Below are 26,111 nucleotides of genomic sequence, written 5' to 3'. Positions count from 1 at the left end.
TCATTTCACTAAATAGCTGTTTATTCCTCACTCCCCCCCGCCCACAAATGTTGGACACAACCATTTCACAAAGCACACAGGCAAGCAGGGATACATAATACAAGCTGATCAAATAAATGTGTGATTAACATACTTAAATACATGTGGATAGTGGAACAATTAGTTTAGCAGAAAGCATCAGGTGAGACTTCTTTGATGTCTCTTAAGGCTGTCCATGATGGCTTCCTGTCTTGTTCCAGGTCCTCTTTATTTATGTGTATATTTGTTTATTTTTATTTAAATTCTATGGCCACTCACTTCAACAGGGTGACTCTGGGCAGTTAACGTTTCTTCTAGGCAGATGGCATGATTCAAAACAAAGGACTTAACCCTTATCTTTTTCATATTCTAATAATTTCTATGGAATCTCTATGGGACCCAGAGAGATTCTTGACAAGCAGGATAATACTAGAGACCACTGCTTTATTTAAATACTAGTTTCACTTAGTATCATGTCAGCTGGAATAAGGAAACTGAGACACCAAAAGAGGTATTTGTGGGACATGGGTTCTTACAGGTTATCTCTGCTCTGTTCTTTGGGGTGTATTTTATACAGTATCATTACAGTATTTGGCATAAGGTTTCAAACTGTATTACATATTTATAAAATAAATATTGTTAAACAGTTTGTAAATGAGCCTTGGTGGAGCAGTGGGCTAATGCCTCCTTAAGTAACACCAGCTGCCTGCAATTAGTGCAGGTTCGCATCCCACCAGGCTCAAGGTTGACTCAGCCTTCCATCCTTCCGAGGTAGGTAAAATGAGGACCCAGATTGTTGGGGGCAATTAAGCTGACTTTGTAATAATGCCGCTTGGGGGCGGGGGGCGGGCGAAAGCCCTAATAAGCAGGCATATACATAGAATGAAGGCTATTGCTAAGCACATTGATTTGTGCTTTAGATTGTAAGCCGCCCTGAGTCTTCGGAGAAGGGTGGGATATAAATGGGATTTTTTAAAAAAATGAATGCTAATTTTTACTTTGGAATTGGGAATAAAAATCTGTTCATCTAACAGTCATATCAGATAATAAATGAAAAACATTTAGTGAGGTTTTATATTCCAGAATGATTCTCAGATTCTGTTGCAAGAAATGATATTTATCTCCATATTTTTAATGGCAACTCTGCATGGTCACAATCCAACAAGTGTTTAAGAAAACAATTTTCCTTTGTTTGGCTTTGGTTGAATGTTTAATATTGAGTATTTGGGGTGGGAGGTGGGTCTAAATTTTTCCCCACTCTATTTTTGCATGTATGAGAGTAAGACTGAACAAGTGAATGGATTGGGGTGTGCATTTGCATAAAATCACCATATAAATAGATGATCCAATTGAAGTTAGATCCAAACATAAATAGTGACAAGAGGCACTAGGCTAGAAAGGAGTAAACCATGAATTCTAGCCATGAAAACCAGCTGGGTAACTTTGGTCCAGTCACTTTCTCTCAGCCCAACTGTTCTGTACCAGCCTGCTACCGGCCCTGCAGCAAAAGCAGGGACGACCCCTTTACAAACGGCAAGAGGCTGGAATAAAGCCTGCCAAATTTATTCACATAAAACGAGCAAGACAAGACACCAACCATAAAACACGAGCTAAGAAGCAGGAACAATCCAAGCGGTTGCCTTCAGCAAACCAGCCCTCCCACACATTCCCCTTATATAGAGTTCAGGGCGTGGCTTCTCTGTGCCTCCTTCCGAGGAGCCCCATTGCCTTCCTCTGTTTACTCCTAATTGACTGCCTCCTGTGTCAGGCGTCCTTGAACAGGGCCAGCTGTGGGTCATCTTCATCCACGCTGTCAGGCTCACACAGCTGGGTCTCTACCAGGTGGGAGGGGCCTGGCTGGGAGCTCTGCGGAGCCTCAAAGCCATCATCAGCAAGTTCTTCAACACTCCCCTCCTCCTGCTCCTCTGAGTCATCCAACCCAACTGCCGAACCCACAGGCTGACCCTGAATCACAACACCAACCTACCTCACAGGATTGTTGTTATGGGCACAATAGGAGGAGAAAGGTCTGTTGGATATGTTTGCAATCTTGAAATAATCCTAAATAAAAATAAATAAATAAAAAATTAATTACTTAAATCTTAAATGTTACATTATTATCGAATAGTGCTGTGGAAGTACTTACTGGCAGTACTATAAGAACTGTGGCTTTTTTCTTGTAAATTATTGACAAGTCTCTTCTTCGAATTTAATAAGACTGAATAAATTTCTAAAATTGTATGAATGGATAGGAAAGCTAGTCTGCTGAGCTTTATTTTCTTTTTAAAAAAGGAGAAGGAGGACGAGGATAATCACGGCATCTTTTAAAAATACGTTTTGGGACAATAAGGAAGAAAGATTGTAGTTAGAATAGAGTTAGTAAATAATATAGTTAGTAAAAAATAATAACATCCATTCAAAATTCAGTAATGAAAGTCTGGATCTATAATTAGTTCAATATGAAGCTAATTAAAAGAAGTGTTTTAATAACAAGATTCCAACCAGGACATTATAATTGTCAGTAGTGCATCTACTGCCTTTGAGAAACTGACTAGTACTTGTGAGCTGGCTGTCTTCCTTTCTAGTGCCAGTTTGCAATAGTTGGGCCCAGATTACATCTCCTTTTTGCATCTTGTATTCAAATAACAGGTGTCTGCAGAATCAAGCTCTTCTATGAACTCCAACACACCATTGGTGAGAATTACTACCCGTCTTTCTTCCAATGCTGATGCTCCCATGTTAGCTGGAGTTTCTGAATATGAACTACCAGAAGACCCAAAATGGGAGTTCCCAAGAGATAAGTAAGTAACGACGAAAGAAAATGATCTTTCAGCATTTCAGTTACAATATCCAGAAGAATTTTATTTACTAATGCTATAAGCAGGCCAATAAACCGGTCTTGGTATACAGGGATTTCCTCCCTTTTTCTGTTGTATATTATAAGTGAAAAAAGTGTGGTCCTGACCTCAAAACCAAACCCTGGTTGGCCCTCATTCTTAACCAAAGTTATACCTTTCAATGCACGTAATCCAGTTTTTAGAATCTGCCTTATTTTTTGAAAACTTCAAACAAGTTGTTTTTAAAATTTATCCCTGAACAGTTTGCTTTTGGGTATTTCATGTATATTTATGGAAATATTCTTAATTAGGTGAATGAAAGCTAGTGCCATACATTTCACTTGCCACCTGCAGGATTCTAGTCAACAGTGGGGGATGTATGCATAACTCTGTCAGCCGTTCCCTAAGGGGAAACATTAATGCGGAAAATCTTGCATTAAACACTTAAAACAGCATTCAGCATAAATGTGGGTGGACCAGATTTGTAATGAAAGAAGCTCTTTAAACAGAGGTTTATTAGATTGGGGGGCTGTAGGAGCACAAAGACAACATTGTTTAAACTCATATAAGAAGCCCAAGAACACATAAATTAGTCATTTTTCCAATGCAAATGTTTGCTTTCTGCCAAGATCTTAAATTCAATTTTAGTTTCAAAACTAGCACAGCATGATCTTAGCTAAACATTCAACTCTTTACTCTTTGTCTATTGTCAAAGCAGCAGACATTTTCATAACAGATATATTAAAGTATTCATTAATATTAACATGATTAAATTAAAAGCTTTTTCAGTTAAAACTCCTTTTTTAAAAAGAACATTTACCTTAATTGTGGTTTTTTGCCATGGTCACTTCATTTTATAGGAAAGAAAATATTATGCATCAATGCTGATTGGAAAACCTACCAACAGGAGGTATTATTGTCTGTACCACAAGAATATAAAAAATGTTGCAAGGTTTGAATAGCCATTTGATCTGCTGACATTTCATAATCCATAGTTACAGTATATTCCTGAGCTTGGAACAAAACGTTCTGTGCTTTTAAGATACAGAATCACGGTGACATCTTACAGAATTCAAGCAAGCTATATAATCCTGTTTTGGTACTTCCAAGTGTATGATAAAGTGTTGCCAATAAGTATTAATTACACACAGAATCCGTACTTCAAAAGCTGAATGGAGGAACGTGCCCAAACGTCTGGATGTATTTTAATACCCTTGTTAGTTCTTTGTAAGAAATGTCCAAGTCAAAACGATTTGCTGAAAGGTTCTTTTATGTTTCACTCTTGAATTTCACCAATTTCAACTGTTCATCAGATGCTTTATGGTAATCCTCGATTTGCATCACAGGTTGACGCTAGGGAAACCTCTTGGGGAAGGATGCTTTGGTCAAGTTGTCATGGCAGAAGCAATGGGCATTGACAAAGACAGGCCAAAAGAAGCGGTTACTGTTGCAGTGAAAATGCTGAAAGGTAAAGAATCAAGCGAGAAGTTCTGCAAATCATGTTTCTTTCATGCCCTCTGAATTCATAAACTGTAGAAGTTCATTTATTTCTCTGTGGACTTCAACAGTTTTCCTAGTAAATGAGTGTATTTGGCAATGTATTCAATTTTAGTAGTGGCTATTTAAAAAGAGAGCCTATTTGTTGTAGTAATTGAGGCACCAGGCTAGAAAGTGGGAGACAGTGAGTTCTAGTCTGGCCTTACGCACAAAGTCAGCTGGGTGACCTTTGGCCAGCCACTCTCTCAATGGCAAACCAATTCTGAAAAATGCTGCCAAGAAAATTTTAGAGACTAATTCAAAGGCGCACACAAACAAAAATTACAAACAAGGCAAAAACGTTCATGGCTGATTAATCATCTTGTTGTATGCTATCATTGGTTTACTGAGCGTTAATCTAAAGAACTCATAGCAAAATGCATTTTTGGACATCAACACTTTTTGAAACAAAAAAAGAAAGAACTAAAGTTTATAAGGAAAGCACATAAAAGTGTGGTGATGAGCGATCCTGAGAATTCATCTTAATATAAGAGAATATTGATGAATGACACTCATATACAAACATGGACAATAGACCCATACATAGCGCTTTTTCAGATAGAAGGAGTAGGGGAAGACAACAAGGAAAACCTCTGCAAAAAGATATTTGATGATTCTGATGTGATGAAGCACAAGCCTTATAAAGTGGTGTGTGTATCTGTGCACATGCACCTGCGTGTGTTTGTGTGTGTAATATGCTTATACAAATCTTTAAACACTGAAGATAATAAAATGGATTTATTGCTAATAACATCTGTTATGTTTCTTGCATAGCACCAAGATTACAATCCCATCCACAGTTTCACTGATCTCAGTTGGGTTTACTTCTGATTAGATGTATGAAAATAAGATAATAAGATATACAGTGAAGAACGCAACTTTAAAACAAATTATTCTGGCAGTGGCGTAGCGTGGGTTGTCAGCACCCGGGGCAAGGCAACCGGAAGCGGAAATAGAGGGGCGGGCGGGCGGTGACATCACGGCACCGCCGAAAAGACGCGCCCCGCAGCGGCGTAGACTTTCCAAGAAGAGTCACGCGCAATGCGGGATGCTTCCGGGTCCCTCTCGAGGGCGGCTGGGCGGGGCTCCGACCTGCAAGAGCTGCTGCATTCAAGCTCGCACGTGAGCCCCGCTAAATAAAGCCACGCATGCGCACAAAGCTAGGCCGGCCGGCCGGCGGGTCCGTCTTCGCTCGGCCAAGCCTGCCGGGGCGCCTGCGGGGCGCTTGCGGTTGGCCTGAGCCTGGGCGGAGAGTTGGGCGCTTCTATTTATTTTATTCAGTTTATGTGGCTGCCCATCTCACCTGCCAGACTCATTTCGCTTTGCAAGAAAGAGCAGCTCGAGAGCGGAGCCAAGCCAACTCTGTGCAGCCCTTGGGGCTCCCTGAGCAGCTCAGTGTGAGCGCGCCCCCCCAGATGTTGCGCCCGGTGCGGCCGGCCCCCCCTGCACCCCCCACTCTACGCCACTGTATTCTGGTTTAATAAAAGCCATTCCTTATTGCTACATGGTCCCTCTGGATTTCACTCCTGGATCTCTGTGGCAAAAACAAACCCAAAGGAGGAATACCTAATAGACCATAGTCTGATTTCCTTGGGAAGGAAGGAAGCTACTTTTAGCTCATCTAAGAGATTGTCCATATAAATTAATGCAGGGACTAAAGGTTTGGTCTAGAAATGACATTTTACTAGTTGGATAATCTGTTCAATATATCCGTTAATGGAGAAGTGAGCTGAGTTTAAAGCTGCATGGCACTTGCTCTGTCTTGCTTAGATGACACCACTTAACAGGGATGTTATTATTTACTATTAATATCAGAACTATTTTTTAATATATTGCAGAAAGTGACGCTGGTCTATGCCTCTTCTTCTTCTTCTTCTTCTTCTTCTTCTTCTTCTTCTTCTTCTTCTTCTTCTTCTTCTTCTTCTTCTTCCTTCTTCCTTCTTCCTTCTTCCTTCTTCCTTCTTTCTTCTTTCTTCTTCTTTCTTCTTTCTTCTTCTTCTAGATGATGCCACAGAGAAAGATTTGTCTGACCTGGTGTCGGAGATGGAGATGATGAAGATGATCGGGAAACACAAAAATATCATTAATCTTCTGGGGGCATGCACTCAGGATGGTGAGTGTTATTTTGATCTTGCAATCTAAAGGTGCTGAAACAATGTCATTTATTGTGTACCATGAAACTTTTTTTCCCCCAATTTGGCACAGGCTAAATGAAAATTGCATCCAATGGGCAGTAGAGAGGCCCTGATGAATAGCATACTATACCTGGCTTGAAAAATAAAACAAAGCTCAGAAATAGTGTGCTTGGACATAGATGTCACTTTCCACATAATTAATTCTGTCGCATAATTGTAATACAGTATTGGCGATATTATTAAATCTCTTCACTCTTGTTTCCCTGCCTTTGCCCTGCAATTCCTTCCAACCCAGAAGTTGGAAAGATTATTACTAAATTGTACAACTACTGTGGATATTTACATAAAGGCTCTCTTCTAATGAAGAGAGAGAGAGAGAGAGAGAGAGATGCAAGGGAATAGTTTTGCTTACTTTTGCTTATAGGTTCCAATTTCAATATCTTAACATCTAGTTTCTGTGAAAAGAAAATCCAAAGATTACATTTTACCCCAATTTTTCAACATCATTTGAATTCTTTCATAGTGAATTCTTTCACTATGTATATCATGATCTGCATCAGACATGTCAAACTCGCGCGACGTCGTGCGATGTATTGGAGCTTTTTCTCCATTACCGGCAATGGGGTGGGCGCGGTTTCCTGATGATGCATCCGGCCCATGGGCCAGCAGTTTGACACCCCTGATCTACGTGATATAGTAGTGAAGCACAAAAAATGTTTTTTTTTTAAATAGAGCTGGTTTGCCTTTTCTGTGTATGTAGGGGTGGTTGTTTTCCAGCTATGTAGAATTGATATTCTGAGTATGAATCACAACAGTATCTCCTCATGCTGTACATTTGCATATTTTAAAGGGCCTCTATATGTGCTTGTCGAATATGCTTCCAAAGGGAATTTGCGAGAATACTTGCGAGCCCGGCGTCCACCAGGAATGGAATATTCATTTGATATTAACAGGGTCCCTGAAGAGCAGATGACATTCAAAGACTTAGTCTCATGTACGTACCAGTTGGCAAGAGGAATGGAATATTTAGCATCACAAAAGGTAAGCCAGTGCTGTTTTTTTTTTAAAAAAAGCTTTTCATTGCAGTTTGGTATTGTCACGTAAGGATGTTATTTTCCATCCTGAAAGAGTACTCTACTACATTTAAAGAATCAGATCATATGATACAAAAGAGTCCCAGCTCTTTCTCATACTCTTTTGCATAAGTAGAAGTGAGAAAACAAATGGGCATATATGTAACAAAAGAACTGGTTACATTTACATGGTTGTAATACATCTATGAGAACATAGTCATGGTATACAATCATGATAAATCTCCAAAATGGGAATGAAAAACCAATCAGGTACTTCATACATTAAAATCTCTTGTGTATTTGTTCGTTCTATTACTTTGGGACCTTTAGAAACCCAATACTATTTAAGAAACATGCCCATTTTTCTGGCAGACAGGAACATTTATCCACTCAAAATATTAGCAATATTTCATAAGTGTTTGCCATTACCTGCCTCCTAGGGTTGAGGGGCAGTCATTTGCCCAAAGATAGCTTTCACATAGTCTCGTGGTTTCTAGCATGCTACCTTAACCACTGTATCAAACTGGCTCACTTAATAAATTCTTCCAAAAATAGAAGTCTAGATACTTTTATGACAGTACCTAGATATGAAAGATACAGCTCAGTCTCAGTAGACATGAAAGATACAGCTTGGGTCAATTGCCTCTTCCTCTGCATTTACTTATACAGAGAAATGAGGGCCATTAACCACTGCCAAGAGAGCCAAAATCTGGTGAAAAACGTATTTGTCCACTTGTCAGCATAAGATACCCTGTTTATACATGTATGTAAGATGGGCCAGTAAAACCACTAAATAAATAAATTATAGGAATGGAATTCAGATTGCAAGCCCCTGTCCATGAATGCTTGGGGCAGAGGATAAATTAGCCCAATACTCATACTTAAATTTATAAATGAGTGTACTTTGTTTATAAATCAGCCCAATACTTATAAATATTTATAAATAGCTGCCATTGCAGATGCATTGATTTCCAAATAGAAAGGCGTAGACATGATGGAAAGTTGCATATTTACTTTTCATCATGCATGCTACACTGGTGTAGTAACCAAGGAGCCTATATCTTTAATATCTGGTCCTGACTCACATGCATTTGATATTGTAAACAGTTAACTTCATGCTTTGTGAACAACTGTTTGATTCAGAAGTCATTATCATCGAATCAGTTTGTTAAGATTGCAGATGGAGAGTGAAACGAAAGAAGCATATTTTTTTAAAGACAACATATCACCTGTCCTTCTAAAGAAATAGATCAGTAAGGAAGCCAGGTCTTTTTTTTAAAAAGAAAATAACATAGTATTAAATTAAAATGTTTTTTGGGTAATTGTTGGCAATGTAAATAACAGAAGAATTGGAGTTGCCAAGGCTGGCAATAAATAACATTTCAAAAACATTTATTTAATTATTGTAAGTAAAAAAGAAAAGGAAGAAAAAGCACAAAACATATATTTGTCATATAGTAAACAAAACTATCCCTATACACATGTATATTTAATGAGTTATTCCTATTTATTGAACAGGAAAAAATAGGAAATTAATTACAAGTTAGTATACAGAGCCGGATGTTTAAATGGACCTCCTTTTGAAGATTTCTGGTTATAGATAAAGGGAAATCTTTCTTTAGAACTTTGTACAAATGCCTTAAGATCTTTTGGAATATTTTTTTTATTTTGTGGTCATCACATAAAACTACGGTATATTCCTTTCTACTGTCCTCTGTTAATTTCTAAATTATTAGTATGTAATTAAAAATAAACAGACTCTAAAAAAGCTGATAAGCTACAAAAGCTACAAAATTAATAAATAAAATAACTTTTAATAAAAAGGAAACCACTGTATCACAAGACCATGTTACAATCTTTTATTTTGTACGATTTCTCTACAGACTCTATCAACTTATTTTTTTAAAAAAAAAATACAGTAAGTTTCCAGTAGACATATATAGATACTTTTGTGAAATTAATCATAGCCAGTTAAGGAGTCTTACTAAGTAGATCAGTAGGAATGATGCTTGTAAGCCGCCCTGAGTCTTCGGAGAAGGGCGGGATATAAATGGAATTTAAAAAAAAAAAGAAGAAGGAATCCACATAGAAAATTCAGCAAACATTGTTGGCATTTATAATAAATTCAATCCATGTGTCCAGTTTTACAGGTGAAATAGTATATTTGAGTGACTGCATCATTTCCAGCTTGGAATAATATTTAATTTAGTTTTATTCAATAAAGGGATTTTTTAAAAAAAGAATTTCAATTTATTTTTAGAATTTGCTAGGAGTTTATAATCTATCATAATAAATATTATGTAAACATTAATTTCCATTTTGAGGCATTACATCAGGGGTGTCAAACTGCAAGCCCACGGGCCGATTGCATCATGCAGAGGCTGCAACCACTGCAGCTCCAGCAATGCAAAAAAAGTCATGACACATTGCGACACATCACATGACGTGGCGAGTTTGACACCTATGCATTAAATTATCCACTTTTGAAAATTAAAGGCTCCACTATCCTATAAATGAAGTAAGATATGACTATGAATATGAAAATATCAGGAAATATAAGAAATATAGTGAAAGTACAGCATTTTGCCTCTCGGTTTTGGAGACTTGCTCAGAAAGGGAATTGGGTCCCATTATTATTATAAGTACCAATCATTGAAACAGCAGGGTTAACATTTTATCTTTTGCTGCCCAGTACTCCAGGCACTTCAATTGAAATTGAATTGAATTTCAACTAACAATAGCTTTATTGGTATAAGAGTGTTAGAGACTCAGTTCAAACAATTACTGGGAGTAGATATTGGACCATGCTTTACATCAGACTTGTCAAACTTGCAACATCACGTGACATCACGCAACGTATTGGGACAGTTTTGCCATTGCCGGCAATGGGGTGGGCGCGGCTTCCACATGATGCATCCGGACTGTGGGCCGGCAGTTTGACACCCCTGCTTTACATTATTCCCTATACCTGGCCACGTGGCTGTAAGTTTTTGCTTCCTGGTCCTGAATTCAGCTTTGTTGTATTATTGCTTTATTAGGATTCATTGTTTTATGCTTAAGACTAAGCCCTAGAGTTAAATAGTACAAATGAATAGAAAATGCAAAGCATAATGTATAAAAATAGTAGGTTAGTTTCATTTTAAAATGCCAAGAACTGCAAGCTATATATCAGAATACTCTGGATTCATGGCATAATTAAGACTGAATTCATTTTTGATACCCTATTAATTGTTTTTTAAAAAATAAAAAAACAGGATTCCCATGTTTCACTTGGCTAATATTTGATTCCTTGCTTATCCTGTATTTTAAGAACTCTAATTTCCATTCCAATAGGTTACATAAGATATATTGTATGCCACATGTCATAGAGAAAAAGAAATTAGGTCTAGAATGGCTTTTCTTCACTCAAATAGCTAGTTTCAAATATTATAAACTTCATTTTGTATTTATTTAAATTGAACATTTAGACATACATTAAAAAGCACCACAGCATACATAATTGTGCAGTTCTGTTAACCTATAGACTAACAGACTAATAATCTATTCTACTGATATCTATTAGCAGACATCAGTAGAAGATATTATTCATTATCAATTTGCTTTGCATATGTGTGTCAGAGTCCTGGGAGAACTTTAAAGCAAGATCAGTTCTTGCGAATATAAAATTAGAATAAACACATGTAAAAAAATGGATAAAAATAGATAAGTCAAATGTAAACTTAGTTCTAAATAACCCCATTTTAATGGAACCCATCAATAAACATCAGCATATCTTTTATTTTATTATTCCACGTTTAATTTTATTTTTCTAGCAATCTCTTAGTACAGAATTTCCTTAAGATCTTTCTCTGTACTCAGCATATCGCTTTTCAGATTCTTCATTAAAGTTATCTGTAAGACTTCATTGGTGTTTTGTTTTGTTTTGCTCCATCAAGAGAATCCTTATTGTTTGTTGGTGGGGTTTGGCAAAGAGAAAATATCAGTGTATATGATTTGGTGGGTCCTCAACCATTTGAATCATGGGGAATGTCTGGTATTTTAATTATCTGAAGTGCTTTTTTACATTGAAGTAAATGTCTCATGTAAGTATTTGTTTCAAGCAATACCATTTTTTAAAAACTGAGAATCATGTTACAGATGGGTTTCTCATTTCTTTGTATCTTATTTTATTGTATTTTTTTTTCAGTGCATCCATCGAGATTTAGCAGCAAGGAATGTTTTGGTTACTGAAAACAATGTCATGAAAATAGCTGACTTTGGGTTAGCTAGAGATATCAACAATATAGATTATTATAAAAAGACTACTAATGTAAGTGAATGGCAGTCTTATCACTTGATCCACTATCTTTTTCCAGGGCATTTAAGTAAGGCAAATGCATTCTTAATGGACTTTTTGTACAGCAGCCTAACTTTTAATCAAAGAATGAAAATAATGGACAAGTGTGTACGAGTTCCTAACTCCTTTTTACTAGGAAAGAAAGGTTATCTGCTTACATAGCCTGAAAGAGTACATGTTATATGATGCTTTATAAAAGGATAAAGTTTTAGTTGTTCTTTTTATTGTGTCTGTTAAAACTGTAAAATATATTTCATTCTGTGGGTCTGCATGAGAGGGACAGAGTTGTGGACTCATGCGCACATATATGCCTCTGCCACTTTGGGGAGCACATTCAGTGTGGATGATTTTGTGGGACACACTATTCATGTAATTGATGACTTTTGATTTTAGTTCCTTATGTAATTGAGGACATTTGATTTTAATTCTATAAATATCCCTGATTAAGCCACGTTTCAGTAGGTTGGGCTTCACGGAATCTTGGTGCTATTTTTTTTCATTCTCCTGGTTAAAATGCCTACTAGGTCTTCATTTATCTTGTATTCTTACAGACAGTTTTCATACTGTCAACCTTTTTAGCTTTATGAATGTGAGGCTTTTAAAAATATATTTAATCATGTATGTGATTAAAGGTATATGCATAAATTTAACAGGTTGACAGTGTGAAAACTGTATGAATAATATTAGAAAATTACTGCATTTTTCTGGAGAAATCCCTGAATGGATACTCAGAATCCTTACATTTTACTTCTTGCTAAATGTGAACACTTGTTTGTTCTTACCATATTGTATCTCATCTTTTTCTATAATTGTCCGAAAACAGAATTAAATAGGTGGTTATCCATCCAGGGATTGTCTTCAGCTCTAGAACTGTAGTGAGTGGTAGTAAGTGCTGTTGGCTAGATCTGGGGCCATCTGGATTATTTTTATTATTTCAATAATTACTTAGAGAAGATTCTGCCACTGAAAAAGCATTTGCAAATGCCTGCAGGCGAGTTTACTTATTTCTGGATATATGGTGAAATAATATCCTTCTGGATTATATGATTCTTTGGAGAGTTTAGAATCTCATAGAATAGATAATAAAAGATAATGAGCTTTTATTTTCTCTTCTTCTCAATCCTGGATGTTTTAGTGTTGAATTTCAGGTCCAGAGAAATCAATAATCATAGTTAAAGATGTGCAGTGCTCAGATCCAAAGCTGGCAAAAGTACTTTGGACTCAGCACAAGCACTTTCTCTGTACTTGTCCTCAGCTCCCTAAAAGGAGTTGGTTGTCCTGAGATTCTGTTATCACCTCCATAACATCTCCTGAGCTTAGAAGAGTGTATTCCTGAGCCCACCCATCTATACAAGGCAAGCCCAGGAAAGTTGTAGATGATTTGTAGCTGCAGATAGTTTGTCTCTGTTGAATATGAAGCTCTGTTGGCTGCTTCAGACTTGAATACTTTACATCTCTACTCAGAAGTGTGTGAATGAGTCACAAGATCCAGTAAAGAAAGACCTTATTTTTGCATGTTGCTTATATGAAGTTGCTTTGGCATCTGCCTTCTTTTTAGTGCAGTTTAAATGAACCATGTACCCGCACTATTCGTTAATGCATTTGTTAATCTTTCTTTCCTTATTAAATGCCCAGGGTCGATTGCCTGTAAAGTGGATGGCACCAGAAGCTCTATTTGATAGAGTTTACACACATCAAAGTGATGTGTAAGTAATTATATCTTATAACCTTCTTTTATCTTCTTCAAATAACTTTACAGCTTCCTCCAATGAAATGGAATTACGTATGAAAACATATATTAAACCGATTTAATTGTATCTCATGTAACTTTTCCTTTCAACCTTTGAATCATCATAGGAAATTACTTACTATAGTATAAGTTGGACATATTTATACTAGGGGAAATTTAGTAAGTGGGTTTTTTTTGAATAAAAAAAGGCATTTTCCCCCTTACCGCTTTAGACTGAAAAGCCAAAGAAAACAATGAATATTTTCAATTTTATTCCTGATGTGTGAATTATTTCTTTCAGCAATATTATTCTAGGTAGGGTTTCTCCTTCCTGGCTTTTCTGAAACTCCTGATTGCTGTTTAATTTCCCAGTTTTTTTTTAATGGTCTGTATATATGTATAAAGGGACGCGGTGGCTCAGTGGGTTAGGACGCTGAGCTTGTCGATCAGAAGGTCGGCAGTTTGGCGGGTCGAATCCCGAGTGCCGCGTAACAGAGTGAGCGCCTGTTACTCGTCCCAGCTTCTGCCAACCTAGCAGTTCGAAAGCACGTAAAAATGCAAGTAGAAAAATAGGGACCACTACGGTGGGAAGGTAACAGCGTTCCGTGCGCCTTTGGCGTCTAGTCATGCCGGCCACATGACCACGGAGATGTCCTCGGACAAGCGCTGGCTCTTCGGCTTTGAAACGGAGATGAGCACCGGCCCCTAGAGTTGGAAACGACTAGCACGCATGTGCGGGGGAACCTTTACCTTTTTTATATATGTATAACTATATATGGTTATAGTTATATCTAGCTATATAGTTATAGTTTTATGGTTAATTGATTTTAACTCTATTGATTTATTGTCATGGTTTAAATTTTGAATATTTTTTTATTGTTTTAAGCTGTCCTGAAAGTTTTTAATTGGCAGGATTTTTCATTGTAGACATAATGTGACCTTTGCACTGGATAACGCTCTGGCTCCAGAATTTTGTACCAGTTGCAACTTACGGATACTTTTCAGGGATAGCCTCATGCAAAGTACATTGTGCTATTTGATTTGGCTTGTTAGTAAGATACAGTTAGCCCAACTGCCCAACCAGTTCAGAAAGAGCTTTAGTTAGCACATTAACTTTACTTAGGTAAACATATTCCTCATCACAGCTGACTCCTGAAATTCAGTGACAGAAATCAAGGAGTAGTTTCAATCTGCAAACTTGTTCTTTCTTAATCTAATTTCAGCTTGTTTTCTCTCATCCATTCTCATCTATTCATTTCGATAATGTTCAAGGATACCAATTGTATTAGATAACAGGGAGAAATAGATCTGGGTGTCTTCAACATAGTGATGCCATCTAAGTCAAAACTATGAAATAAATAGTGCACTCTAGACCACCCAGAAGGATACCATAGTTGATAATACAATCTCATCAAGAATGTCTGGGAATCCATGAAGATGACCAACCTAATCTCAGTACCACACTCCAGAAGAAACCCCAACAAAAATGGAACCTGATTATCAATTTTATGCAAATGCATCCACCTGAAGCTGGAAGGCTACGCCTTTCTCAATAATCCTCCAAGAATGGAATATATGAGTTTGAGTTATAATTATAGAGATTCCAGGTCAACAGAAAGTTATTCTGGCTTTCATTTAGGCAGGAGAACACTCCGGTTAGACCATGGGTGTCAAACTCAATCACGTCACGTAACATATCATGACGTATTGCGACATTTTTTGCCTTTGTGAGGCTGGAGTGGACGTGGCCTTTGTGTGAAGCATCCGTCCCACGGGCCACCAGTTTGACACCCCTGGATTAGACCATGATAAAAGTTTCTAAACAGTTTAATATTTTGAACCAATCTCAAAACCATTCCTGTGTTGTTGTTGTTTTTAAAATGGTAAGTCTTTAATTTTCAACTATAAGGAATTCCATAGGATTTAGGCCCATCTATCACATAGGTTGGATTACGTATTACATGATTTTATGACCACTATGCATTCTGAAATTTATTGTGCTCTGATTTATTTTTAAATTTAGATTTAAGTATAGGATAAGATTCTGCACTGGTCTGATTCACACACATTCTATTCTCTTTTATTTTTTTCAGGTGGTCATTTGGTGTCCTAATGTGGGAGATCTTCACTTTAGGTGGGTCACCATACCCAGGAATTCCAGTGGAAGAGCTTTTCAAATTGCTTAAAGAAGGACACAGAATGGACAAACCTGCTAATTGCACCAATGAACTGTAAGAACTTTAGGCATATATACATAGAATGGATTAACATGCGTTTGTGATATCATTCAGTTTTTGTCCTTTTATTTAAGTATACGTGACATGAACACAGTGTATGGTTTGCTAGAACACAATTCACATTTTCTCTTGCAATTACTCAAATGGATTAGAAAATTAACTGACGATAAGTTGATATGAAGTATTAATAACTATTTCATCATGGTTATAGAAAAATCTTTGTTTAAAAGTTCTCAAATGGGGATTGCCATTTGTGAAAAACAACTGAAATTTTACTTCCCTCCAAACAGCATCCAGTTGTTCCATTAATGCAGGAAATACAATATAAGCAGTCCTCAGCTTATGACCACAATTGAGCTCAAAATTTCTGTTGTTAAGTGAGACATTTGTTAAGTGAGTTTTGCCCCATTTTATGACTTTTCTTGCCACAGTTGTTAAGCAAATCACTGCAGTTGTTAAGTTAGTAACACGGCTGTTAAGTGAATCTGGTTTCCCCATTGACTTTACTTGTCAGAAGGTCACAAAATGACCCTGGACACTGCAATTGTCATAAATATGTGTCAGTAGCCAAGCACCTGAATTTTGATCATGTGACCACAGGGATGTTGCAATGGTCATAAGTGTGCAAAACTTACTGACATAAGTCACTGTTTTCAGTGACGTTGTAACTTTGAATGGTCACTAAATGAAGTGTGGTAAGTTGAGGACTACTTGTGAAGCATTATTAAAAAAGGAAGCCAAGGACTTGCCATGATATCAGAGGGGTGACAAAGTGACTTTTTAATTGTGTCTATAGTGTGAATGTGTATTATGTGTATGTATGTGAGAGACAGTGTGTTTAACGTGGTATGTTCAACTTCAGAGAAACTGAAGTCAAAATACCCTTTAATAGCAAAAAATTATTTTAACTATATGTAACAGAGTATGTTTGTGTTGCTTTCTTTTGTTGCTTTCTCCCTCTGGCTCCACTTTTTAATACAGTTAATACATTTAATACCTGGCTGCATTTAATACATTTGGAGGAGGGCTGTCCTTTATTTCCAAGTGCCTTTTCAATTTGAAAATATCACCCGCAGCGGTAGCGTTTGTGCTATTTTAAGTCATTTTTATAAAAGATGTCTTTGCAGAAATGAGATAAAACATTTAATACAATGGGAGTGTTATCTGTTGCATCTGAAGTCCATTGCATTAACACCCACTAAATGGAGATTGTCCTGCATATGAAAGCAAAATATTTTTAGAAAGAGGAGGGGAAAAAACCAGAAATCATTATCTAGTTTGAATTCAGCAAGAGTTTGTTTTGATTAAATAATTGTTCAGGACCAGAAAAGCATTTGAAAAGCATTTAAAGCTTTTACCTAACTCACATGGTTATACCCCCCTCAGACTGCTTTCCTTGAACCTCTGCAGCCATAGCATATGGTTTGCAGACTTCTCATATAATCGGCAATAAGCTTTCTATCTTCTGCTTATGTATGGAATTATAGTACAATCTGGACAGATTTCCAGACAATTAGAATAGCCTTTTCTCTTTAGTGCAGCATTAGGATTAGCTCCAACTGAATGCCATTAATGGGATATTCCATGCCAATTTAATTTACTTTAATTTATCTTGAAGGGTGGAAATAGTCATCACACACGGGGAGTATATTTTGGTGATTTACTGTTCCATTCCCCCTGTGATAATGCATAATTTGGGGGATTGGAACTGATAGGGACAGTATTGATAAGCTCACTTGTTTATATACTTTCTTTTTTAGAAGATAAGCATTAAACAGTGCCGCATAAGCAAGGAAGACTTGTATATCATGTTCAGCAAGGCTCACCACTTCCAGGTCTGAAGCTTTTTAGGTAGCATAATATTTATTTTAGGCAAAGAAAGATTTTGACAGCCAGGGAAGATACAATTCCCAGTAGCTCCAGCTTCTATAGCCAAGCATCAGATATAACGGGATGTGTAATTCAACAATAATTGGAAGACCGTATTTTTTTCTATAGAAATCATTGCTCTAAAGCCTAATAATGAAACTAGTATGGACACATACGGATAGGGAATGAGAACCAGTATAACTTATCTGGAAATGAGTACAAATGACTTTTCAAAATTCTCTATCAAATTTGTGAGCAAGGAGGTTAAGGAGGATAATTTTTTTTAAATTTTGGAACATTTCTGAAGGACAGGATGCCCTCATAGTTAAAATGAGCACCAGAAGGAAGAGTTTCCTGCTGTTCTTTTACCTTGTATTTAGTATAAGCGGAAAAATCATGGTGTTGAATTACAAAAACATCACATTCATCCTTAAAAGTTGTCCACAATCTCTTTTCTGCTGATAGAATTTCTACAGCAAATTCATTGCATAAGAATTGTATTTAAATGTAGTGAATTATTTAATTAATTAGTAAGGCCACACCTGGAATCCTGCATCCAGTTTTGGTCACCACGATGTAAAAAAGATGTTGAGACTCTAGAAAGAGTACAGAGAAGAGCAACAAAGATGATTGGGGGAATGGAGGCTAAAACATATAGGGAACGGTTGCTGGAATTGGGTATGTGTAGTTTAACGAAGAGAAGGGTGAGGGGTGACATGATAGCAGTGTTCCAATATCTCAGGGACTGCCACCAAGAAGAGGGAGTCAAGCTATTCTCCAAAGCACCTGAAAGCAGGACAAGAAGCAACAGATGGAAACTAGTCAAGGAGAGAAGCAACCTAGAACTAAGAAGAAACTTCCTGACAATTAGAACAATTAACCAGTGGAACAACCTGCCTCCAGAAGTGGTGAATTCTCCAACACTGGACATTTTTAAGAAGAGACTGGACAGCCATTTGTATGAAATGGTATAGGGTTTCCTGCCTGAGTAGGGGGTTGGACTAGATGACCTCCAAGGTCCCTTCCAATTACTACTACTACTACTACTACTAATTATTATTATTATTATTATTATTATTATTATTATTATTATTATTATTATTATTATTATTATTATTATTATTATTATTATTATTATTATGCCTAGTACTAAATTCACCTCCAATCCTCTGGACCACAGGCACATTTTCTTAAAGAGCAAAACAGTTGAAAGACATGTAAAAATGTGAATACATAATGACTTCTTGCTGAACAGCAGTGAGATATTATGAATATGCCATAGATACATTAATTAACATAATAAAATGCTGGTTTCCACAGCTACATGATGATGAGAGATTGTTGGCATGCAGTGCCTTCACAGAGACCTACTTTTAAACAGCTTGTGGAAGATTTAGATCGGATCCTCACACTTACAACTAATGAGGTGAGTAAAACAATTGCTACTTAAATATTAAGTAAAATATGGCAGTAAGAGTTGTTGAGGTAATCCTCATACAATAGTTCATTGGCAACCAGCATATTGCAGAAATCTAGATGCTGGGATTTCTTTATGGCACATTTGGACATGTGCAACAAAACAAAATCTGTGCACAAATAATTCCTTTGGGACATAGTAAAATAAAGTAACCTACAAGGTGTAAGGTAAGATAATTGGACAAGAAATGTACTTGGGGATGGAATGATAGACATTTAAATGGAAAACAATAGGGATGGATAAATGGCAAGACAGGATGGATTTATTTAAACTGCAAGTATGCTCTCTTTCAAGGTCCCAATAAAATTAGTTGAAATGTCTATTATATCACTCAAATAATGCTTTTATGATGAGTTAAAGGAACACTTTTATATTGTACTGTGTTTTTAACCTTTGCAGAGTCAAATAAATAGACACTTTGCAGAATCCTTGCCTAATGATAATGATAATACTTGATTCTAAATGGTTATGCTGCTATAATCTAGATCTTCTAATTTTGGGATACTATCAAAATTGACTGATATATATGAACTAGAAAGACCTAACATGTCAATCTGTGTTTGGTACTCTTAGCCCTAACCCTAAATCTCTTCTTCAGACATGCACACACACAAACAAATAATTTAGAATCAAATCTAATCTTTTTAATTCTGCTCTACTTCTTTAGTTTTGCTAACACAGGATGAAACACTAGAATTTTAGTACATAATATACATGGGAGTCTGAATATTGTACCAGTATTTTAACTGGGAAAAAGTAGGAAGGGATGGCTAAGATATACAACTTCTGAAACTTAGATTTAATTTGAAATATATTTTTTTCCAAAGAGTTTTTGGAAGCTATTTGGAAGTATGCACTTGGATAATAACAAGGGAAAGATATTCTGGAATGTGACAGTAAAAATCACATATGCATGCCTATGCCAATGGCTACCTCAAATGTTGAAATTGAGTAAGAGTTATTGCATAAATTGGTTCTAGTCCTGAACTGACCGCATGAATCTGTTGAATCTGCTCAAATCACATGGATGTAATCTTCTTCTAATAGCTTCCTCCTTACATTTGTGCCAAAAGTGTCCTGCTCCATCTTATTTCTCAAAGCCGTCATTCTAATTTATATGAGGAAATTATTACTTCTTTGAAGTCAATGAGAGCTTTGCCATTGATGGCAGAGACACAACATTTTAACCCTGCATGTTCATATGAGTTTCATATTGTCTCTGGATAGCATAGAGATAACAGATACCAGATATGTAAAAAATATGCTTATGAGATATGGAAGTAATGTTAAATCAAAATTTCACTACTAATTCATTTTTGCTATTTGTTTTGCTCTAATTTATTTTACAGTGAATTTGTCATTATTAATGTGTCTTAACTATTTTGACTTTTTTTAATGGTGGTCAGGAAATGTCTTTGAAAACCTAGCTTTATTCAATTGGTTTTTCTCATCTCAGAACCAAAATTTGGTTTAGCAAATGAAACGCTTGCATTTAAATGAAAACAGCTGTTCTGCAGAAGTTGAAAGAGAAGAAGCAATTCAAGGAACAAAATAACTTTATTCTCCTGCCAGAACTGTTATTTCTAGAAACATTTTAATCCAGCTTTCAATTCGGTTGATCCAATGGCTTGTTTTGCCTCCATAGAAATGCAGTGGGTACTGTTCAGCATTAGATGTTTCTTTGCATCCATTTTTTTTAAAAAATGGATTTTTTTCAAGGAACACTCTCAATTCCTTGCGTGGTTTTGGCCCATTTCACTGATGCTTGCTTAAAAGAATGGCTCAGTTGATTGGGTTCCACAATTATTCATGTAGCAAAAATAAAACAAACAAAAAAACTACATTGTGCTGCAGCACATTTACCCTCACTGAAATGTCAAGGTATTATGAATCAGTCAGTTCAGTTGAATGAAATGATCTTTCTTTCTGTAAATCATTTCCATGTGTTGGACAAAAATAGTTCTCTGTAAGGGCGAAAATTTGTTTTTTGTTTTTTTTTTAAATCATGGCAAAAAGTTTCATTTTGATGTGGTTAATGTATGTGTTTCAAATAGTGTGGTTGAAGTTGATGTTGGAACATATACAGTACATATGCCTCAGAAGTCCTTTTTCTGTTGTTTTGGTTTTCCTTTTTCGTATCTCCCTGAAAATACTTGGCTTCATGAGGAGTTGCTATTTCATTTTTATCCCATTCTTCCAATGGTGACTGAGAGCAGAGCGCAAGGGACTTTCTCCTTCGCCATTCTCTTACCTCCATATTATTCCTGGTGTATTGTTTATTTATTAATGCATGTAATAAAAAGCTTATTAAGACCAAAGCCCACACAAGGCAATTCTCTATTACCTTTTTTTTTTTTAAAAAAAAACATTTTTAGCATCTATGTAAGAGCAGCTTAAAAAGTGTTGAAACTCACTTAAAGTTAACCAGCGTGGCAGTTGACAGCCCATTTTGTAGGAGGGAATTCTGTGAAGAAAGATCTCTTGAAAATACCCCTTCTTTTCTTCTTCCCAAATAATTTGAACTTAATGGTGAATACTTTCGCAAAGCCCACGTAGCCGACTTTTTGGGCTTAAGCAGCTTTCTGTAGGTTTAGGTACTGGTCTAAGCCTCAAGATAAGCTGGATAAGATAAGCTGGAATTGGGTATGTGTATGTGTATACAGATTGACTTGTTCGTTTACTTTGCATTTCAGGAATATCTAGATCTCAGTGGACCACTAGAACAGTACTCACCTAGCTATCCGGATACAAGGAGTTCCTGTTCTTCAGGCGACGATTCTGTTTTTTCTTCTGATCCAATGTCTTATGAACCTTGCCTGCCTAAGTACCAACATATAAATGGAAGCGTCAAAACATGAAAAGAACTTCTGCCGTTCCACAAAGGAATGAAACCAGAGCATCTGTCTACCATGCAAAAAAGAGTCTCTTGCTTCAGATCCACAAGATTTTGTTGTACATAAAGAAATACAAGGACCAAAAGAAAACCAAAATTGGGAAAAAAAGTGGCCTAATTATGGGGGGTGGCGGGGAAAGCAGTAGCTTGAAACATCAGTCAATATTATGAAGAGAAGAATTTTTATAGGCCATTTGTGGACACCCATTAGCAAGTTAGCTCTTTGGGCTTGAAGCCAAAACAGCCTTTTTTTAAATCAATGGACAAGTTGGACTTGGGGCAAACTGCAGACCAGCCTTCTTTGTTTATTTTGTAATATTTTGAGAAAATATATGTTGACACACACTTACAGAGCACAAATGCAATATATAAGTGCTGGATGTATGTAAATATAATCAAATATGTACAAATATATATTATATATTTACAATGAATTATTTTTTGTATTGATTTAAAAATGCATCTCCCACTTCAAGGAAATTAGTCTTTCTTTCTTTCTTTCTTTCTTTCTTTCTTTCTTTCTTTCTTTCTTTCTTTCTTTCTTTCTTTCTTTCTTTCTTTTAAAAAAAGAAACAGCTATTTGTAACTACTCTTCTTGCATAAGGCTTTTTTTTCCAATCCTCCTCCTCCTCCTCCTCCTCCTCCTCCTCCTCCTCCTCCTCCTCCTCCTCCTCCCAAATCCAAAGGTGAAAAATATTTTACTTTCAGGGAAAATGGTATATCATTAATTTATTAATTAATTGGTAATGTACAAAACAATTAATCTTTTATAGGATTGTGTTATGTTGTAATTTAAATGGCATTTCTATGCAGACAGCACAAAGAACTAGTAGATATATTGCTCAAAAGTTACTAGTTGTCAATTTTTTAAAAAAGAGAGAAATATTTACAGTATATAACTAATTTTGGAAATTAAAGTTCTGATTAACTTGGGTTTCAAACGTTGAATGAGAGGCTGTTGCTTTAACTAAAATCAAAACTCTCAAAAATAAAAATGTGTCCTTTATCAACCAAGTATCTTTTTTCTTACTCTCTCTTCAGTTCTTGCATTGTTACACTTCAAGATTGCAACTCCTATGTCCTAACTCCTAAAGAACAAGGCAGCAACATAGCCATTCAGAAAAGCATATTTCTCCAGTTTTTCCCAATTTATATCTAAGAAATTGTTTAATGGGATGAACACAAACAAGCACTGAACAAATTTTAGACATACTTAAAATAGGAATGTATTGTAATTTGTCTAAACTGTGCTACAATTTTTAAAGTGTCCCAGTCGTTCATTTGACTAGAAACCACCAGTAGTTCTCAACTTACAGCCACAATTGAGCCCAAAATTTATATTGCTAAGTGAGACAGTTGTTAAGTGAATTTTCGTCCATTTTACTACCATTCTTGCCACAGTTGTTAAGTGAATCACTGCAGTTGTTAAGTTAGTAACACAGTTGTTAAATAAATCTGGCTTCCCCATTGACTTTGCTTGTCAGAAGGTCACAAAATGTGATCACATGATCCCAGGACACTGCGATTATCATAAACAGGAGTCAGTTGCCAAACATCTGAATTTTGATCATGTGATTATGGGGATGTTGCAACGGTCATAAGTGTGAAAAATTGTCATAAGTCACTTTTTTCAGTGCTATTGTAAGCTCGAATGTCACTAAATGAACTGTTGTAAATTGAGTCCAATCTGTACTAAATATCTAGCTCTGCTTTCTGGCTGTATTAAAGTTACAAATTTGAGAAAGTAGCAAATGGCAATAATTATGGAACTTCATTGGAATATCTGGATGGTGACTTTATATCTGTTTATTACAAATCATCACAAATAATTCCACTTACCCAGTCTTAAACATTAATGCCTGGCCAGAAATATTACATTCCTGTAACATGCTCTTCAGAATTAAAAACATTTTCACGCTTGACACAATTTTAGATTGGTGTAACCATGCAATATGAATGCAGTTTAAGCTGACTTGTTTAACAAGAGAGGGACAGAGGTACATGAAAAGGTTATTTTTTTTTGTACTAACAATTAGAAGTTTTCCACAGACAATGTTAATGATACAAAATAAATTTTTATTTTTATTTTACACAGTGATTTTAAAGTTTCCACATAATGGATTATTTTATGTGATGCACAAATAAATTCCAAACTATGTCAGATTGCATCAGCAAGTCCATTTATGGTGTCTGGTAGATATCTTCACTGGGCACTTGAATCATGAGAAAGGTGATTTAACGTGTCCTTTATCTAATGGCTTGCTACACGGTGGCTAAATTTGGCATTCTTGTAATGTTTCTAAGCCTTTTCTTGTGCAGAATATTTACTAACTACCATAGCAATCTTAAAGGGACGTGGTGGCTCAGTGGGTTAGGACGCTGAGCTTGTCGATCAGATGGTCGGCAGTTTGGCGGGTCAAATCCCGAGTGCCGCATAGCAGAGTGAGCGCCTGTTACTTGTCCCAGCTTCTGCCAACCTAGCAGTTCGAAAGCACGTAAAAAATGCAAGTAGAAAAATAGGGACCACTACGGTGGGAAGGTAACAGTGTTCCGTGCGCCCTTGGCGTCTAGTCATGCCGGCCACATGACCACGGAGACGTCCTCGGACAAGCGCTGGCTCTTCGGCTTTGAAACGGAGATGAGCACCGCCCCCTAGAGTCAGAAACGACTAGCACGCATGTGCGGGGGAACCTTTACCTTTACCTTTATAGCAATCTTAAAGTTCCACCACACATACAATTTCTACAAATTATTCTTTTTTGAGACTACTTCACAGAAATGTATCTTTTTAAAGAAAATTTAGGGAAAGGGGAATCCACTTTTCCCAGAATATGTCTACTCCCTGATTAATCTATGATATTTTGTTAACCATAGTTATTGGTTAATTGCTTAGAATGTTAAAAGCTGGTGGACACATTAAGCAGATTGCTGGTTGTTGGCAAGCTATTTTGGTGACTTTTGCATAAGAAGGAAATTAATTGGTTATGGAAATTGATGTAATAAAAATGACATTGGCAAAACCAAGCTTTATTTGGCATGCTGTATCAAAATAATACAACGATGTCTTAAGTGCTATATGTGATGTGATATTTTATACCATGTTACTAGAGAAATGGCTATTATTATTTTATGTTGATGGACTCCTGAAGGAGCTGGAAGGTGTTTTCACAGATGCCATTACTTTTGGAGAGTGCAGTGGCATTAAAAGAAAAAGAGAAATCTTAAAAGAAAGACTTTAAGCTGGCAAGAGCCACTTTTACATTTGGGAGAAGCCAGTGACTGAGATGGACTTTTTTGTCTAGACATTTATTTCTGGCATAGTTTAATATTTTAGATCTATATTCAGTAGAATATAGTACTCCTTCCACAGACTCTGTTGCCACAGAGATGTATAAACGGGAAAGTAAATATTACACTTGGGAATGTGAGCTCAATGCCAGCCCATGAGATGACCACAATGGTGTTGGAGTAAATTTACTCAAGGCTGTCAGATGATCTAGCACTATCTTGATCCTGGGAACAGATTTGGTTGAGAGATGTACTTTTAAAGCACAGCTTGTTTTCCAGGTAGATTGCTACCCCCACAAAAAGGCTAATTTATAACTAGGATAGTTTATACATAGCCACAGTTAACAAGGAAAAAGCAATGGTGAGAACACTCAGCACTATTTCTGGATTTAGGAGAGAGAGAGAGAGAAAGGAAAAGAAAAACAATCGAACAAAGAACAAAGATTGAAACAATTCAACTGTTTTTCTTCTTTCTAAAGAGTTTTCTGATATTGGTAATAAAACAATCATCTCAAGAGTTGCATCCTTGAATTCCTGCTGCTGATCATTCTATTTCCAATATTGATATGGGTGAACACTGAATGTATGGTACAGTGGTTTTGATACTGTACTGGGAAATTGCTTCTATCAGTGGCGTTGTCAGGACCCACCCCGAACCACGTCTTAGGAAGACAAAAACTCTT

General features: G+C 36.4%; 1 protein-coding gene across 4 annotated transcripts in view; it reads left to right on the top strand.

Annotated features, from left to right (window-relative positions):
• Positions 1-22,647, top strand: part of FGFR2 (fibroblast growth factor receptor 2) — a 121,522-nt gene extending 98,875 nt beyond the window's left edge. For 3 of the 4 annotated variants that reach the window (XM_083364520.1, XM_083364518.1, XM_083364517.1), the window contains 9 exons: positions 2,669-2,819; positions 4,202-4,323; positions 6,394-6,504; positions 7,377-7,567; positions 11,786-11,908; positions 13,571-13,641; positions 15,758-15,895; positions 19,091-19,196; positions 21,941-22,647. In XM_083364520.1, the coding sequence (XP_083220646.1) occupies positions 2,669-2,819; positions 4,202-4,323; positions 6,394-6,504; positions 7,377-7,567; positions 11,786-11,908; positions 13,571-13,641; positions 15,758-15,895; positions 19,091-19,196; positions 21,941-22,105 (1,178 nt within the window). In that variant the 3' untranslated portion in view covers positions 22,106-22,647. Of the gene's footprint in view, positions 1-2,667; positions 2,820-4,201; positions 4,324-6,393; positions 6,505-7,376; positions 7,568-11,785; positions 11,909-13,570; positions 13,642-15,757; positions 15,896-19,090; positions 19,197-21,940 lie in introns of all 4 variants that reach the window. The other variant, XM_083364519.1, reaches the window with a different exon arrangement.
• Positions 22,648-26,111: the final 3,464 nt, after the last annotated feature.

Source organism: Vipera ursinii (genome assembly GCF_947247035.1).
Source record: "Vipera ursinii genome assembly, chromosome: 5".
Taxonomy (NCBI): domain Eukaryota; kingdom Metazoa; phylum Chordata; class Lepidosauria; order Squamata; family Viperidae; genus Vipera; species Vipera ursinii.
This window is presented reverse-complemented; position numbering and strand designations above follow the sequence as displayed.